The sequence below is a fragment of the Ochotona princeps genome, chromosome 20 (assembly GCF_030435755.1).
Source record: "Ochotona princeps isolate mOchPri1 chromosome 20, mOchPri1.hap1, whole genome shotgun sequence".
NCBI classification, from domain to species: domain Eukaryota; kingdom Metazoa; phylum Chordata; class Mammalia; order Lagomorpha; family Ochotonidae; genus Ochotona; species Ochotona princeps.
This window is the reverse complement of record NC_080851.1, coordinates 8,493,816-8,512,273: the sequence shown is the minus strand read 5'-3', so window position 1 is coordinate 8,512,273 and position 18,458 is coordinate 8,493,816. Positions and strand designations below refer to the sequence as shown.

The 18,458-nt window shown below is 37.6% G+C and overlaps 1 protein-coding gene across 2 annotated transcripts in view; it reads right to left on the bottom strand.

Moving 5' to 3' along the window:
• The window catches only part of CDK14 (cyclin dependent kinase 14), a 455,945-nt gene that overhangs the window by 230,489 nt on the left and 206,998 nt on the right, over positions 1-18,458 (bottom strand). For both annotated transcript variants that reach the window (XM_058678236.1, XM_058678237.1), the window contains exon 7: positions 3,708-3,770. In XM_058678236.1, coding sequence (XP_058534219.1) covers positions 3,708-3,770 — 63 coding nt within the window. The remainder of the gene's footprint in view (positions 1-3,707; positions 3,771-18,458) is intronic.

Genomic DNA, 18,458 nt, shown 5'->3' with positions numbered 1-18,458 from the left:
TTGTTATTTTTAATTTGTCACATTTCTAATTCCCAAGGCTTCCTCTGCATTCACCAAATTCTGATTTAAAAAAAATACAGCATCCTAATTTTATGAATTTATTACCTTCTTCTAGTTCGCTAAGAATACCACTGATCATTTAGTGTGAAGTTGGCATCAATATCCTTGCCTCACTCATCAGTTCAAGTACACTTTGCTTTTCCAAGCTACGTGATTATTTGCCACTTGGGGTCTCTACCACAGAATTGCTCAGATCCTATAGATATGTTCTCTTGAAAAGACTGATCTAATTCTCCAAGAGGACTACTGAAATCAGCTACTTTAAAACATGATACCATTTTCATGAAGAAACTCTTCTCTTAAGTTTTCCCTCCTGCCTGCCACTGCCCAACCTGGCTGTCCCCCTTTTTACTCTGGGAGGTTATAAAAAAGCTGCAGGTAACTTGTTTCCCCGCTGCTACTGGACAAGGGACAAGCAAGGCACTCAGACTGCAGATTTGCAGGAGCTCAGGTCAGGTTTGCTGCAGACCCCCAGGCTGGAGGTTAGTGTGTCTCAGGGCTGTACGAGAGGAAGGGCACTGTGGGTCACGGCAGGTGACACTCATGTCTGTCTAAGCACACATCCACTGTCCTATTTAAAGAAACTTTAAAGTGTGATTCTGATCTAGGATGGGAATTTTATTTATTTATTAGGTATTGTACTGCAGAGGTGACTACCTTGTGCAGTCTAATTTAAAGCCCTCTTACTGAAGGTTCGTGCATCTCAAACATTGCAAGAATTAGGACTGCTCAGCACAGTTTGGGAAATCCTCAAGGAATCAAGAATCTCAGCATCTATGGGGGAAAGTTCATCAAGATAGGAATATATGTTGCTGCCTTTCACATATTCAAAAAGACTTAAGATGAAGTAAATTACATCAAAATCTTTTAGAGGCAAAATATATAGCAGGGCATCAATCTGCGCCGTTAGACAACTTGCTGGTGGGAATAATTCCTGCTTACCTAACAAAGACCTAGATGCACTGTAGGTGTCACATTAAATTTCTTCAGCATTATTTCTGTGCTGACTATTCATTTTATTCAGTGTTAAGTTTCTCGCCATGTCCTAAGAGGTGCCAGTTCTTGAAGTATTAAGCTTTGTTGGCTGCTACCCTTGGGCCTGAAAGAGGCAGGAAGCATGAGGTATCTGAATTACAATGAACAGCTATGAGGTACAAGAACAGCACGAAAAACTGGGATAAGGAGATGTTGTAATGCAGCTTCAAGGAATGACTCCGGATCAACAATCAGCAAAGCAGAGACACAACTCCACAGCATCACCAGAAAAAAAGAAACAAAAATGCAGTGCAATGGAGGAATGAGAAGATAACCATGCAAACACGACAGAAATCAGCAATGGCTTTGGTCTGAGCAGAGCTAATACAGTGATGCTCTGTCACCTGATCTTTCTTCGCTTCACCATAATCCTTTCCATCAACAGTTTTCATGATCAATAAGACACAGAAGACAGGTGAGAAGATCAAACAAGGATCTTGAAAGCCCAGTGACGTCTTGTCTCTTAAATCACAATCCTGTCACTAACATTGGAAGTCACTGTGGCCAAACTCTGGGCTCTCCAGAGCTTAAGGTCCTTCTAACTGGGCTCCCTACAGATTCCCATGGATGTAGTGACCAGATGAAATAAGAGAGCACTGCATTGTCAACTTTGAATAAAATCAACCTCAAGAAGAGAACAGGAGAATGTATACATGAGGGAATTGGTAAAGAAAAAAAAATTATGCCCAAGGTATAACATTAATGTTTAGTCAGATTTGAGCATTCCAAAATTAACAAATCAAGTATTTTTATTTGTTAAGGATTCTTCCTGATTATTGAGAATTTTCAAGAAAAATTCACAGTCAAAAATTTTAAATAAGGGAACTCTATCAATAAAACTGTAGGAAGCAGATTCATGAAAACCATACCGATACAAATGTTTAAGGGAAAATGATTTGCTAATATTTTATATATCACATATCTTTAAGTAGAACAATGCAACCAACCACAGCAAAAACCTCACTGTTGATGTCAACAATATTAAAAACCACCTATGACTTATCAGTAAAAAAATTTTAATCTAATACAAAAACTGACAAAATGTTAGAACAGGTAATTTTTATAGAAGCAGAATTATAAATGGTAGGAAACATGTCAAAACATGTTCATTTTCACTGGGAGTTGAGCAACTGCCAATATGAAAAACATTTCATTTTACTCATAAGAATAGGAAAAACTACAATGATTGATTCTAGTGAATGGCCATGAAAATAGAAGCCATCAGTTTTCCTGTAACTCACAACCTTGTGAACCAGTGTTCTAAATTAATTAATACAGAGATTCAATATCCAAGGGAAGTAGCCAACTTCTACACTAATATTTAGTCTAGAATTATTTGTAATAGCAATCACACACACAGAACACAAAGATCCATGAGTTATTAACAGTTGAAAACCGCTCTAATCATATTGTGGAACATTATCAGATAGTAGATGCACGGAGTACACAGCGTGCACTCATTTTAAAAGATGTACGAGATACATGTTAAGTTAAAAATGTGCACAGCAACATATTGTTTACAAAGGAAAAGTTATTTGTGTATATGTGTATATATAAAATATATATTATGTAAGTATGCATATATATGCAATCTACAAGAAAAAGGGAGACATACAAAAGATAAACATGTTGAAAAGAGTAGCAACTAATGTGTGGGAAAAACTGAGAAACAATAGTTTTTTCCTTTCCAACACACGGATCATACCAACTGGTTCTCAGGATCATGAGTGTGGTGACCTGAATTCCACAGCATAAGTGCATCATTAAGGTTTTAGGTATAACTTTGGTGACTTCTCATTCCATAGTACATGTCAAGAAATACGTAATCTTAGAGCTACCAAACAAATAAATTTCTGGTAAAGACAATGAATGAGATCAGTGGAAATGGAATGATTTTCATATCTCTACAAGACAAAGAAATATGTACAGTGAATCCCTGCCCTCAACATTGCCTGGGTTCAGAAAGATGCCTCAAATTACAACCAAAAGATATTGCAGTACAAAGTTTTAAATCAGAACTACTTGAGATGTCCCTCTACACAGTATAAAGATGGAATTAAAGTATATCCTACTCATTATTGACTACAATGTTCCAATGAAAACATGTAATTCTAAAACATGGTTTATTTTAATGCTTAATTTTAGTTTAGCTTATTTTTTTTTAATTGGAAACAGATACACAGAGAGAAAGAGATCCGGAGAGAAAGATCCATCTGCTGGTTCAGTCCCCCAAGTGAGCTGAGCCAATCTGATGCCAAGAGCCAGGAGCCTCCTTGGGGTCTCCTGTGTGGGTGTAAGGTCCCAAGGCTTCGAGCTGTCCTCAACTGCTTTCTCAGGTAGCTGGATGGGAAGAGGAGTAGCTAGGACATGAACTGGTATCCATATGGGATCCCAGCAGATGCAAGGTGAGGATTTAGCCACTAGGCTAACATACATGTTAGTAGAAAACATGGTTTTTAACAGCTCAACTAAAGCAATGGCTGTGGTTTATGTATGATTTCTCTTTACACAAAGTTTTAAACATTTTTTTATGGCAGAGATGCTAGATTTTTCTTTTGTTTTTAAGTGCATGAGAACATTAACTGTTGGCTTAAGAAAGATTTTTTTCCTACCTTCACATTCTCTGGATGCAGGCCCCCGGGGTGCTTGTCCATGTACTGACATAAATCAGTGTGCTAGAAGGAAAAAGGGAAAATGCATTAATATCCCTCTGGCTATAAGATGATGAATCAATATTTTTTTTACTTCAAAGACACCATTTCCTTCTGAAAAAAGCAAATACAAGACAAGTAGGTAGATTATTTTTTAGCAGCTTCATGCTTTCCACCCATTATTTTTAGTCATACTTGACTTATTTTTACCTTTAAGTTTTATGTTGAGCATATTTGTGTATCAAAAAGAATGCATGCCCATAATTTGGTATCAAATTCACTCTTTTGTGTGTGCATACACATTGATATAGACATAGCGTAACAAAAACACACACAGTCAATGCAACTAAAATGTTAATTATCTAGTGCTTCCTTAATGTAAAGTGCACACATGATTATTTACCTTATGTGATAAAAGCTATTCAAATATACTAGGCCAATGAAATTAGTTATTGGGTTTTATAATATTTTATAAATATATGCATAAATATTTTTGGTTTCGAAAACTCCTAAAAATATTTGAGCAAATATATTCTATCCACTAGAAATGTTCACACATTTATCAGTTAAGGCAAATATAGGCAGATACTGTGCCAAGGTATAACCAGGTAATAATATTGCATGATAGTGGACAGATGCGACTCCATTTTGGCTCCATTTTTTGTTTCCAGCATAACTAACCGCAGCTATCTGGACCTGTACACATGCTTGCTAGCTGATTGTCTTAAGGTGTGGTCTGAATTTAAGCTGACTGGACACTCTCTATTGTGCACTATCTAAGTATGCTTTGTTGACTGGATGACTTTTGCGAGCCAATAGGAACCTAAAAGCCTCACGGTGGTTCCTGAAGTGTGGAGGGCTCATGACGACTCCTCCTTACACCTTATGGGAGATCACTTGTGAGCCGCATGATCTCTCCCACTATCCGTAACAACACAAGTTAAAAGGACCGTTTGCTAAGTAACATGGTATTATGATTTTAAATGTAGCAAGTTCAACTTGTGCACAACTTTTTCCATATATGTTATGAGCCACATGAAACTTTTGAACAACAAACAGACTTACATTTCAAGTTATTCTTCTCATTGAAGGACACTATAAATTTGTAAAACTCACACAGTTGATAATTCTATGGAATTATTTTTATAATTTTGTTATTTTTATAAAAACTAAAGAAGTGAGTATTTGTGCCAAATTATCTGGCTTGAATTATAGAGGTGTCATAGTTTCTATAATACATTCAAGAGCTTTGCTGTGGCCATTGTGGCAACAGCTCAGATTCCACTGCTGAGTATGTGTTGCATGTCAGGTTCTTACTGCTAAAGACCCAGAGCAGAAAGCAGCCTTCATTCATTCAGCTTTTACTATTTGAGTACATGCTGTAAGGTATTAGAATATTGTGGGGTAGGCAACTAGTTCAGGGTCACAAGTATTTTAACATAGCAATGAGTAAAAATTAAAGACCAATAAAATCAAGTTGCAAAATATCAAATGGCAAAAAGATTCAAGGAAAACATGACAGATCAACTCCCATTAGTAACAAATTAATGAACTAGGAAAATTAGAAAACAACAGGTTTGATTTATTAAATAAAAACTACTTCTTAGATCTATCAAGCAAATAAATCCTTGGCAAATTTTAAATCAAGATTAAGATTAGAAAAATTATGTAACTAAAATGTTGATTTTAAGAATGCTGTACTAAACAGCAGAGTGGTACTTTTTTTATATTTAAAATACATATCTATTTGTTTAAAAGTTGTGGCAGGCACCTTGGCTTAACAAGCTAAGCATCTGTCTATTGCTCCTGTATCCCACACAGGCATCAGTTCACATCCTGGCTGCTTCATTTCCTATTTAGCTCTATGCTAATGACCTGGGAAAGCAGTTCAGGATGAGTCAAGTTCTTGGGTCCTTGTATTCTATGTTGGAGACTTGGAAGAAGCTCCAGGATCCTGGCTTTAGACCAACCCTGCTCTGGCAATTGTGTCCATTTGGGGAGTTAAATCAGCAGATGGAAGATCCACTTTTCTGTCCTGTCACTTTGCTTTTCAAATAAATATGTAACTAAATCATTTTTTTCTTTTTTTTTTTTCTTAATTGCATGGAGAGGAGGAGAGGAAAAAGGGAGAGAAACAAAAATCTTCCATCTGTTCATTCATTTCCCAAACAGCTAGAAAAACCAAGGGCAGGCTGAAGACAGGCACCAAAATCTTCATTCAGACCTCCCAAACGAACGCAGGGACCCAAGCGCTTGGGATCTTTTCTGCGACTTTTCCAGAGACAGACTGGGACTTTCATATCTGGATGAAACACATGTGTCTAGAAAAAATGTATTTCACTCAATTTGATTTATGAGTAACACCTAGAACAGCATTATACACCGATGACCCCAATGGAATATTCTCCAAAATGTCTACTCAAATGTAACGGAGTCTTGGACAATGGAATTACAGAATTTTCCAAAACATTTTTGCAATTCTAGTGCAAATAACTACAGAACACAGAAAATATACTTCCCAATCCTTAATATTAAAATCTCAAACCAATCAAGACAAGGGATAAAGGGAAGGAATGCAACCATTTTATGACGGCAGAGGTGCGAATTCTAAAAATAATCACAGTGGATACGAGAATTTAATATTGCAAAGACAAACATACAAAGATGAAACAAAGCTACTCCTGGGAATGAAGAAAGAGCTCAACACAGGTACACCTATTAATATGATTCTCTAATAAAACTAACAAAACAGAATGGTTTTGAATACAAGTGTGTTACAGTATCATGTCAAGCATGACACCATATGATTAAATGCAGAATTTGTATAAATAAGAGAAAGTCTCTAATCACACAAAGCCAATATGTTGGATTTTATACACTTATGAATCATTTTAACCATATCCAAGGACACACAAAACAACCTTTTTGCTTAAAATGAAGCAACAAAACCTTTCTGGAAACAGGAAAATTGGGAAAAGAAATCCTTAATCCTCACACTACAAACAATGACCTTCTGAGTGTACATTCAAAGACATTAACAACATGAAACGAAACAGATATCTAGAAACAGCATCCTGTAAACAGATATTTTACCTAACCTTTTATGGTTTAAAATCTACCGTTCCTTGGGTGTTGGGCATGAAAATACAAGCATGGCTGACAGTAGCTATGTAACCCACAGCAGCTTACACAACTTCTGGTGGTCAGCATCACCTTCTGTATGTCAGTATTACCCTTACCTGCAGAACAATGATGATTCTAATGCATCCATCTCACAGTTACAGTAAAATTACTGAGCAAATATTCACAGAAGGTTTGGAGCAACCCCAGCACATGGGAGACACCATAGATAATGATTTTGATGGTAATGGTGATGTTCAATTGATGGCACAACAAAAAATGATGGTGTTTTTTTGTGGTATGTTCAGCGAGAGAAGGAAGAGTAATTTGAAATACTACAGAGCGAGGGGAGGTAGAGAGCGAGAGAAATGATAGAAAACTGGAATTCCTGTGGGTAGTATTTCATCCTCCATGCATGTGTTCCTCCTGTCTGCATGCTCAGGCACTGCCATTCTCTCCTCTCCAACCACAGCAAACACATTACCAATCACTGCCCTCAGACTGTTTTGGGGTGACCACGGTTAAGAATGGAGAGTCTCAGATAGAACAGAAACAACAGCTAGTATAAGGCCACACTTTGCACCCTAACATGCATGTTTCACAATTCCTACCCATACCAAAAAGTGTTTCTTTTCCATTTGTTTTTTTAATAAACAGAAATATGCCTGGGAACCATACTAACTATGCCTAAATTACAAATTTCATTGCATCTCTTATTTCCATGTAACTTTTGTCTGCAGTTCTCCATTGGACTCTAACATTTTGGTTTGCACAGGTCCAGACACACAGAACTAATAACAACCATGCCATAGGTACTTCTTGGTCGTTTTGGTTATTAAAGCCACTGTGAATGTAAAAGTGTGGGAGATCGTCCCTGGATCTGTACCTGCCTAGCACATTTGGGAAGATACAGGCACCTGGCACACTGTGCCCTTGGCTAACAGACCCCAACATGGCCTGTTCACTGGGCAAGCAGCAAGAGTGATGGGCTGCACCCCAGTCTCTCTTCCCTGCTCCACTAGGAGCTCCTTTGTAAACAACTCTTGGAAATCAAATGTTAAAGTCATCCTGCTTTTCAGCAGATAACAAGCCTGCCCTAAGATACAATTTCCTGTACTTGTTGTGCTTCCTGACTTAACTTCATTGGAAGTTCCAGAAGAGACAGACATATCAGCTAGCCTGTCACAATGCTGTTGTATTGTCGGGACTTCCCTTCTGCCTGCCCCTTCTCCTATATAAGCTTGTGACTTCTCTCAAATAAACAGACATTCTTCACCACCAGTTTGTCTCCAGTGCTTCTGCTGAACAGCACTGTCACCTCACCTCCCCATGGTCTCAGGGCCTGCTGGACAGAAGACCGCCCCCCCGCCCTGAGATAAAAATTCTGAACTCAAGTCCTTAATGGCACGTGACCAGCAAATCACTATTTTATGGTGAGACACTGATAAAATTGAGATCTATCTGACTTGAACTTGACCGCTGGGTATTCCTTGTTCTACTATCAAAAGAAGCATGTACTGCTAAGACTCCCCGTGACTGCATAGGAAACTGATTTCAATCCTGCAATTTCTATTATGGTTCTGGGCTGACATGTCTTTGTCCCACTTCATTATCCTGCACCTCATCGTCTCACACTTCCCGTGTTTCACATCATCATCACTGTTGCTTGTGTCTGAAAGGTTTACAGCTGGCTGCCAGGCAATAGTCCACTCATCTTCCACATATTTTTAAAGGAAGCCATTATTTATGGCTGAATGTACAGACCAAGCTGAAGACAGGTTAAGAACAGAAAGGCTGAATAGGTTCAATTCCCCCTTGTGCTGCCACATATTCCTTTCAAACTCAGGTTCTTCCTCGCTGATGGCTATTTTCTGATGAGATAAGTTAATCCCATTATTTACATAGAGGCAGAGATGTTTTCAGGAGAAGCATGTTGACAGTAACTGAAATTCTAACCCTCTGGAAGCTAACGGTTCTTTGTTAGAGTTTGCAGGGTTTAGAATTGTGGTTCCTCCACAATGATCTGATTCCTTTGTGGCTGGATCAATCTAGAAGACTGGGCAAAAGTCTTTCTTTTGTGAAACAGCAGGGATAGAATGACCACAGGACACCAAGAATGCTTCTCACTGATCAACACTTCCACACAAGAGTAGGTCAATTTCAATCATGTGCAGAACTACAACGGCTAATGTCTGTCATGTTGCATCCTCCAGGAGGCTGAGAGTGGAAAGCATGAAGGAGAAGTACAAGGGAATTACAGACACATGGGCAGATATAAACCAGGCCAAGCACAAAACAACCCTTTAAAGAAAGACCAGGATAGAGATGCCATCAAGCCATTTTCCAAACACAAGTGCTCGTTTCCACTCTCCTATAGCACTAAGCATGGCATCCATAATACTTGTCAATTAATTTTGATGTTCTTTTGAAGATCTGCCAAAATATGAACTGAAAACAGTAGAGCTCTAATTTTAGGACAGAAGCTAAAAATAAGCAAGTCTTCTAAGGAGGACACAACACAAATCCTCACTTTTGAACTTACTCTAAGCAAGAACTCCACACCCTTTACTTCCGTATCAGTTAATTTTTCCATTTTGCTACAACAGGTAACAGTATATTCAAGCTTGGTGTCATTTTATAGCATTTAAACTTTTACAAATCTAAGACTAGGAAAGGATGACATAAGATAGTAATATAAATCTGGACTTTATTCTCAACAGACAGGCTATTCTTGTGTTTAAATGCCAAGGTTCAGTTACATTTTTATTTTGAAATTAAGAAGTTTGATACACAAAATAAGAAAATGAGGTGACAACATTTTAAAAGCGAGTAAACACATTAACAACTAATTAATAACTCATGAACACTGAAGACATTAAAAACCACAGCCCTTCTCTTGTTGACTGCTCTTGCCTAAGAGGACACCCCAACTTCATTTAAGTGAGGGATCCATCTAGAGAACTTCAGAATTACACATTGTGTATCAGGACTCTGATGTGGAGGAACGTGGTGGTGGGAGGTGGGGTGGAATGGGCAGGGGAAAGGGAATTGGGAGGGAATCCCTATACCCACAAAAACATATCATAGAAAATGATAATTAAATAATGTAAAAAGTCTCAATTTTACGAAGGAAGGGTGCAGGTATTTCCATACTTCTCTGATGTCTCAAGTAGTAAAATATATATTTATAGTACCACAGGAATCATCGTTGTGACTAAGGTCGCAAACACTCATTTACTCTATTGCTAGCTGATGTCTCCTTTGTTACATTGTCCTTTGTCAGGGACAACACACACATGCCATCGGCATTCTAATGGGAACCATGCTATCATTTCAGTTTTTAATCTGTTTCACCTGTAGCTCATTAAAGACAATTCACTGGGGAGCTGTTACTGCTCCAGGGAATTAAAGAAAACTTAAAGAAATCAAGCCCTCCTTTCTTCAACAGCAATCAATGCTATTTTAGTCTGAGTCTAATCTCCAGTTTAATCAGCCTACATTACTGTAAGAATTAAAACATCAAATTACTGAGCAGTTAGGTTCAAGCTACTCTTACATGCAGCCTACAAGTTTAAATTAACTTTAAAATTGTAGTTTTTTTTCCATTAGGCTTTACAGTGCTAATCTATTTAACTTTCACATAGTAATGAATAAAATTACACTGTGATTAGTTTCAAAGTGAGAGTCATTCATTAATGAAAGGGAAAACTTATGAATTTATCCTTTAAGACAAAATAACAGGCATTAAGGACTTCATTAATAGCATTAATACAGGAGTCTTATCTCTTCTTTCCCCCATAAATATCAGATGAACTCATTCTTTTTTTAAGATATACACTATTTGTAAGAGTTAAAGAGAGACAGAAATATCTTCCATCCATTGGTTCACTCCTCAAATGATTTCAACAGCCAGAGCTGGGCTGGACAGAAGCCAGGAGCCAACAGTTCTCCCACATAGGCACAGGAGTCCAAACACCTCGGCCACCCTCCAAGCTTTCCCAGGCTCAGTAGCAGTAATGGCCATATGTGCAGTGTCACAGCACTAGCTCCCTAGAGGCCCATTCTAAAAATAATGATCAAAAGGAAAATTTTATGGCCACTGCTTTAGCACAGTGAATTAAGCTACTGCCTACTGACAACCACATCCTATAATGAGCATGGGTTCAAGTACTGGCTACTATACTTCCAACCCAGCTGCTGGGAAAGCAGCAGAGGATGGCCCGAATGCTTCAGCTCTCACCACCCAGATGGAAGGTGCAGATGGAATTCCACGCTCCTGTGTTCAGACTGGTCCCAGCCCAAGCCATTAGTGGCCATTCAGGGAATGAACCAGTAGAAAAAGATCTCTCTATATATATAACTGCATTTTTAATAGATAAATTGATCTTTTAAATAAAATAAGAATTCTATAAATGTTATTTAGGCTTCCTAAATTAATTTCCTAAATAAAATTTATTTCCTAAATAGAATACTTATGTCAATATATTAAAATTGCCTATCATCTTTAAGGATAAAAGGGATTCATGAATCAAAACAAAATGTTACATCTTTTCTCTAGAGAAGTGAGTCTAATTACAGCCACATTATTGTTCCAGACACAGACACAATATGGTTTCCCAACTGATTCCATCATTACCCAATCAAAAAAAAAAAAAAGCCCTCAAATATTCTACTGTGTCTGCCCAGACTTACATGACACAATGCATATTTATGGATTATTTTACTTTTACCTGATTTTAAGCTGCTTAAGGAATATTTGAAATTCCACCAGTAAACCAAATACTTACTCCTTAGGGAGAGTAAGGATAGATAACACTTTTAGTTTATACCACAAAAATAACTTCCATTACAACTACAGCACTGTATCTGATTCGTAATTAAATTAGGCATTTGTTTTTCTGATCGCAGAATGGATTTTCCTTTTTCATAACAATAAAACTAAGAGTCTTAGCTGTCCCATAATTCTGCCTAAGTGGCTTCAGCTTTCATTTCTGAATCCAAAATGCATGGGCAGCCTGGGGCTGGTGACTGGAAAAGAAACAATTCCAAACATTCCTGTCACGTAAAATCAGCATGAAAGATCTCTTCCATTACTACAACAACAACAACAACAACAACAAAACCTTATGATTTGGCTTCTAGCAACGGCATCATGGGTAAACAGACTGGATGGCTCTGCCCAGGCAGTTACATCTGTGCAAAGCATTCATTCTTCTTCGATTGAAGATAAAAGAATAAAAGGAATGCAGATGTTCAAGCTCCAATAGTTTGCATTTGAAGTTATTTCATATGGTAGAAGCTAAGTTTTCAACCCAAACACGTTTATCCATTTCTGTGCCTGTATGTTTAGATAATATATTGATGTAATCAAGCTTCTGGAAGACAGGCAGAATTTTCACTTTTAAAGTTAAATAAATTCAACATACAACTTTGGGACGTTTTAAGCAATCAGGAAAAAAAATTTCCAGAAGGTTAACGTTCTACAGAACCATATTATTTTCCAGCACTAGGAGAACGTGTAAAATGTGCCGTCTGAAAAACAGCGGAGGAAGAGCTGGCCAGCAGTTTATATGTTCTCTGGAAACTCATTCATGAGCTTCATAAGATTTACAATGTTAACAAATTCTAATGAGCTTAATATCAAATAGTCACTTAAAAAATTATATCCATGAGATTCTGAAGCAGGGTTGATGTTTCACAAGAAAAAAAGAGCTATAAGCTCCCTAGCAATAAGAGAAATACAATAAAAAACACGTTGATGTTCTACTTACCCAATGAGGACTGCCTACAGAGAGAACTCTACTTCTAACACCTGGTGGCAAGGACGTGGGGAGGCATTACCCTACTCCATGGCCGGCGGTTCTGTAGGCTTGTGCAGCCATAATGCAAGCCTGCACTGGGAGTGCTCAGGCAATGGAAAATTCATCTCCCATACTGGAGTCTCTATCACTGCTTATGTCTACGATGTCAGGACACACATCAAAACCAAAACACTGGAGTCAAAACCACAGCTTAAAGACCATCTTATTATAAAACACAATAAAATAAAGGGTAAGCATATATCTAGGAAACTGCAATATGGAAAATAAGAATAAAAAAGGAAGAAAAACAAAGAACTAATGGGAATAAATAACAGAATGTTCTAAACACACAGCTTCTCTAAGAATTTGTAAAAAGAAAATCAAAAGGTTAAAATGGGCCACACAAGATATACTTGACTGAAAGCTTTAAAAGGGAAGAAAAATAAAACAAAACTGGGACAGTTTTTGACATTATCCTCTGAAAACACTTTCTGGAGCTGTTCTGCTATAAACAGATTTCTAGACAGATCCTGAAGTTACAGACTGAAAGAAACATAAAAGGGAACAGTCTGAAATGCAGAATGGAAGAAGAGCAGAAAGCTAAAGAACTGAACGGGCAGATGGAAAAGACGAAGGTGGCCACCTGGGGACATCATGTGGCAGCTCCCTAGCTGGACGCAGGCTGGGCCCTAAAGAGCTAAGAGGAGCATCCAGCTAGGACCTGACCCCACTAGATACAGGATTCAGAAAACTGAACTGTATTGTCGTGAATTCCATACATGGGATCATTTTTAAAACAGGAGCCACAAGATGCCTCCTGACATTCTAACATCCCATAGGGTCACTGGTTCAAGTCCCAGCTATTTCACTTCTGTTAAAACTCCCAGCTGATGGGTTGGGAAAGGCAATGGAAGATGGCCCAAGTGTTGGGGGCCATGCTTTCCACATGGAGGACTCAGAACAAACTCCTGGCTTCATCCTAGCCCAGGCCATGTGGGGAATAAACCAGCGGCTTTTCTCTCTCTAACTCTCTTTCAAAGTAAGTAAATATTTAAGAAAAACATTAGTAACAATACATTTGGAAGACATAGTGAGAAACCAGTACCTCACCAAAATTGGATAATTGTCACCACACCTTTTTCAATAATAACTAAAAATTATTATTTTCAAACTTACGATTCAGTTAGACGGCAAAGCACATTAACACGAAAAACAGTATTTCATTATTTAGGCACTTCCTGACAACTATGGTGGAAATAAGAATGACAGTTAAATGTGGACATTTTGTTCCTCTTCTTAACTAAAATGAAACACTTAGCATGTAGCGTCTATCATTTGACCTAGTAGAAACAATTTCAGGTTGCTTTTTCCTACAATAATATAGAATGATCTATAAGAACAAATGTCATTAAGACTTACAATGTAAAAATCTTAAGGAACTCTCAAAATTGGTCATGAAAATCTGATTATTTATGACGTAAAGATTGTGAGCTACAGACTACAAAACAGCACAAATCAAATCCTCCCCAACTGGAGAAGTGGTTTGAAAATAAATTTATATTCCCAATGTAAAGTTCCTCTAAATCTTCCTGACTGGGAGTAAGACACATAATATAAAATGACACAGCCTTCAGACAAAATCCTGGCCAACACCAAGGTATATAAAGTATCTGTTGGAGATGTGTGTGTGTATAAAATGAAAGAGATAGAAAATAATAGCAGTATAAATTATTTTTTATTGTTTTATTATGTGGTTCCATAGGCTATGGGATTTCGTGTTCCCCTCTCCAAGTTCCCTTCTGCCCTCCACTGACTTCCCCCCCCGATATTATACTGGCTGGTCCTTCATAAACACACACTACTATTCTTTTTTTTTTTTGAGGGTATAGTAGGTTTTACAGTTTTTCGATGGAGATCTTGAGTATTCTGACATTAATTGTTGGTTTATAGATTATATCACGTTATCTTATTGCACTGGATACAGGTTGTTAGAGATTGCACTAATATTACAATATACAGGTACTATCTTCCAAGTTGTCATCTTTTCATCTCAGATTAAGGCAAACATGTGGTACTTAACCTTTTGGGATTGGTTCATTTCTCTTAGCATGATGGATTCCAGTCGGGCCCATTTGACCACAAAGAACTGCATTTCGTTTTTTTTTTAATAGCTGAGTAGTATTCCATAGAGTAGATGAACCATAGCTTTCTTATCCAGTCTTCTACTGATGGGCATTTTGGAAACCTGGAAGCACACTACTATTCTTACAGTATAACTAAAGTACAGGTATTTTTTAGGTAAGCTCCTTTATCTTTTAAATAAAATTTATCACAATTATCTGAATAAACAAGACATACAGTTGTGAAAGTTAATTTAGGATTTTTAGATTCAAGAAGTGAAGGCAGCACATCAATGTTATTTTAAAATGGAAGCTTTGCCTCCAGAGTTATGCTCCAAAGTAAAATAAACTGAAGAACAGAGAAATACATTATTGAAAACTCTACGAAATTGGGGATAAATCCTGTTCTAACTATTGTGTTAGTAGCAAAAAATAAAAGAATTCAATCAGATAACTGAATGGAGGGGGAAAGAATGCCTGGATTCTTGGATTCTGAATATTGCCAAAGTTAAAACAGACTGGAAACAAACTTTCTGGTATCTACTGCCAACTCACATTGCTGACTTACAAAAAGGTTTGCAAAAGATCAACTCCCAACTCTACTTTGTTGCTGCCAACTCTGCTGAATCTACAAACATAATCCTTACTAATCATACTCTGAAAAAAAAAGCATCATTTTTCTTTTTCAAACAGTAGACACTTGCAAATTTTCAAAAATTATAATTTACATAGGAGCTTGACAACTTTGGCAGATTTAGCTGATGTTTTGAGTATGAATCCTGAAACTTCAAGAGACAAAGACCAACATTATTGTGCCTCATAATATATATTTTAAGCTTTCAGGCCAATATATATATTTTTCAGGCCATTGATATATATTTCAGCTTTCAGTAAATCAGAGCTAAAAATATCCCTTCGTCCTCCTATCTTTTGGAGAAATTTGCCGTTAAATAAAAATTGCTAGGGGAAAAAGAATTTCAAAGCAAAGTTAAAACCTTACCTATTTTTCTGGGGTTAAGAAGGGTAATGCTTATCAGAAGCTGGGACAGAGATATCATTTGAAAATCAAGGCAAGGAAGGACACTTGTGTTCCGCCCTCTGAAAGGCTGCAACAAGTGAACTTAGTATCTCCTAAAGAAAACACGTATTTTAAACACCAAACAGCCAGAAGTCAGTTCTTCATAAAATATTTTTAAATCATCACTAGTTGCCTTTTCTAAGAATTTAAACTTTATCCAAAATTTGCAATAGCAGCAAAGGCTAGCATGAAATTTTTATCAATTCAGAGGGAATAGATTTTGAATGTAGGGGAATAAATCATCAAATTTCAAACTTAATACACAGTAACACTGGCATTCCTTGGGGTGGCTGATTAATAAGGAGTTTTGGGTTAAAAGAGGCCAAGTGGTATTCCTATAACAAACAACTTTTTCCATAATTTATTGAAGCAATTAGCACAGTCACATCTAAGCTGTATTGTCCTCCTGCAGGAAGGGAGGGTCCCAACCTTTGGGACTGTATAACAGTACTTCTCTTGACATAAATCCTACTGCTTTTCTGCACTGATCAGAGAGGAAAAAATCAAACATACACATATGTATAAATTTTGTTGAATTAAAAAAAAACCTTTGTAAATGATACAGTAAATACACAATGATAGAATTCTATCAAATCATTCCATTTCCTCTAGAAAAGTCAATTTTTCTAGTAATTCTTGCTACATTATGTTATTCCTTTTACTTCTGAACTCTAAAAAATCTCACGACTTTTCAGTACAAAAATTCATTCATTCAGATACTTAAACTAGATCCACATATTCTGTCATTCTCTGGAGGATCTCGGATCCCCAGCACACTGAAGCGTCCACGTGCATTTGTTAATCACTCCTCTTTCTGGCTCTGCCAACACGGGTTCTCCAGATGGAGGCTGAAGGACATACAGCATATTAGGTATGTAAGGCATTTCATTAGCTGAAATAAAGGACAATGAAGCCAGACTAGACAAAAGACGCCAAACTGTGACACTTTCAGTAAATCCTTGGCCACTTGGCATCAACACTGTTCTGCCTGGGGCAGGAATGGGCAAGCTTGGTGCTCACATCCTCCACAGTCTCAATATTCAGGATGCCTGGGGAAAGGTGTGACCTCACTCAGGATGGAGCTGGCAGCTGAGCCAAGTCTTGGGGAAGTCGGAGGCATGACAACCATTATTGCCCACAGCTGAGCAGCGAGTCCTCCCTTCAAGGAGGAGTTATCCACCGAATGGTTCTGTCACCTTTGGTAAGCATATTTTAATGAAATCCTAGAAAAATTAGTCTGAATTCTGTCACACACACACACACACACACACACACACACACACACACGTGTGTGTGTGTGTGTGTGTGTGTGTGTGCAAAGCAACTAATCTTTGGAAATACCCATATAAGACTGGTGAAGATTTGTTTTTACACTGCCCTCTGCTACAGGTACTTTGAGGCACACAAAATGGGCAGCCAGCCCCTGGCCTCGGGAAGATTAGCTGCCCGTTCATCTGACAGAGAAGGAACGGTAATAGACAAGAAAGATCATGTTGCTCCCTAAGCTCTTCTTCATAAGATATCAGCTTATTGTACCTCTTCGGATCAGCAGAAACATGATTTTAATGTCTAGTCCTTTCTCTCTTTTTTTCACTCTGCTATTAATCATATTTGCCTTATACTTCTTTCCCCTAGAGCGGCTGACCTTCTAATCCATTGTTGGATTTAATAAGTGTTTATTATTTAATTGTTTATAATTTAATAATACTTCCTAAACTTCTAGCTATAATTCTAGCTTTTCCTGCAGCTTCTACTTTCCTTATCCAAGGAACAGGTTAATGAAACAAGAGGGGAGAAAGAGAAATAAAGCTAATCTTCCAAACGTTCCCAACAACAGCTGAAAGAAAAGCTAATCAACGAGATGCAAAACTAAAACTGTGATCACACATTCAAGCAAAATGATGGGAAATTCTTACTCAGTAAATCACTGCAATGGCAAACTAGTTCTTCAGTTCCTGAATCATGAAGCTGAAAGAAGACTTGAGCCTCTGCTGGGCGTTTATGACGGGCTTTCTAAGCACCAAGCAAACAGGAGGGCCTTACGTGATGCTGGGAGTTAGCTCAGACCACTTACGTTAGTTTTCTAAAACTGGGGTGGGTCTGTAACAATACACAACAATCATTATCACAATGAAACGTCAAAGTGAAAACATGATCACGTTTTCAAACCAGAATGCATTTTCACATGCTTAACATTGCAAACATGCTCTACTGGTTTGAAAATACTATTTTAGCTGCCTCTATGTATGTGTGTGTGTCAACACCCCCAAGAACTTTCTTAAATTTTACAAACTCTGGAAACTGGTAGATCGGACAGAGTTTTATGCTTCACCATCATTAATATGAAGAACAATACCTAATTACACACTGATTTACACAACGACATATTTGAGCATTCGTGCATATTTAAACTTATTAAGAAAGGATGAGACATCAGGTTCACGATGGCTAATCTTTACTCTCCTGAATCGCCACTCACCAAACGTTGTGAGCGTCAACACAAACAGCTGCAAGTTTACCGCAGTGAAACACACACAAAGGCCCAGATGTAATTCTAAATCAGGAGTGGGGAAAGGCCCAAGGCAGCAAATAC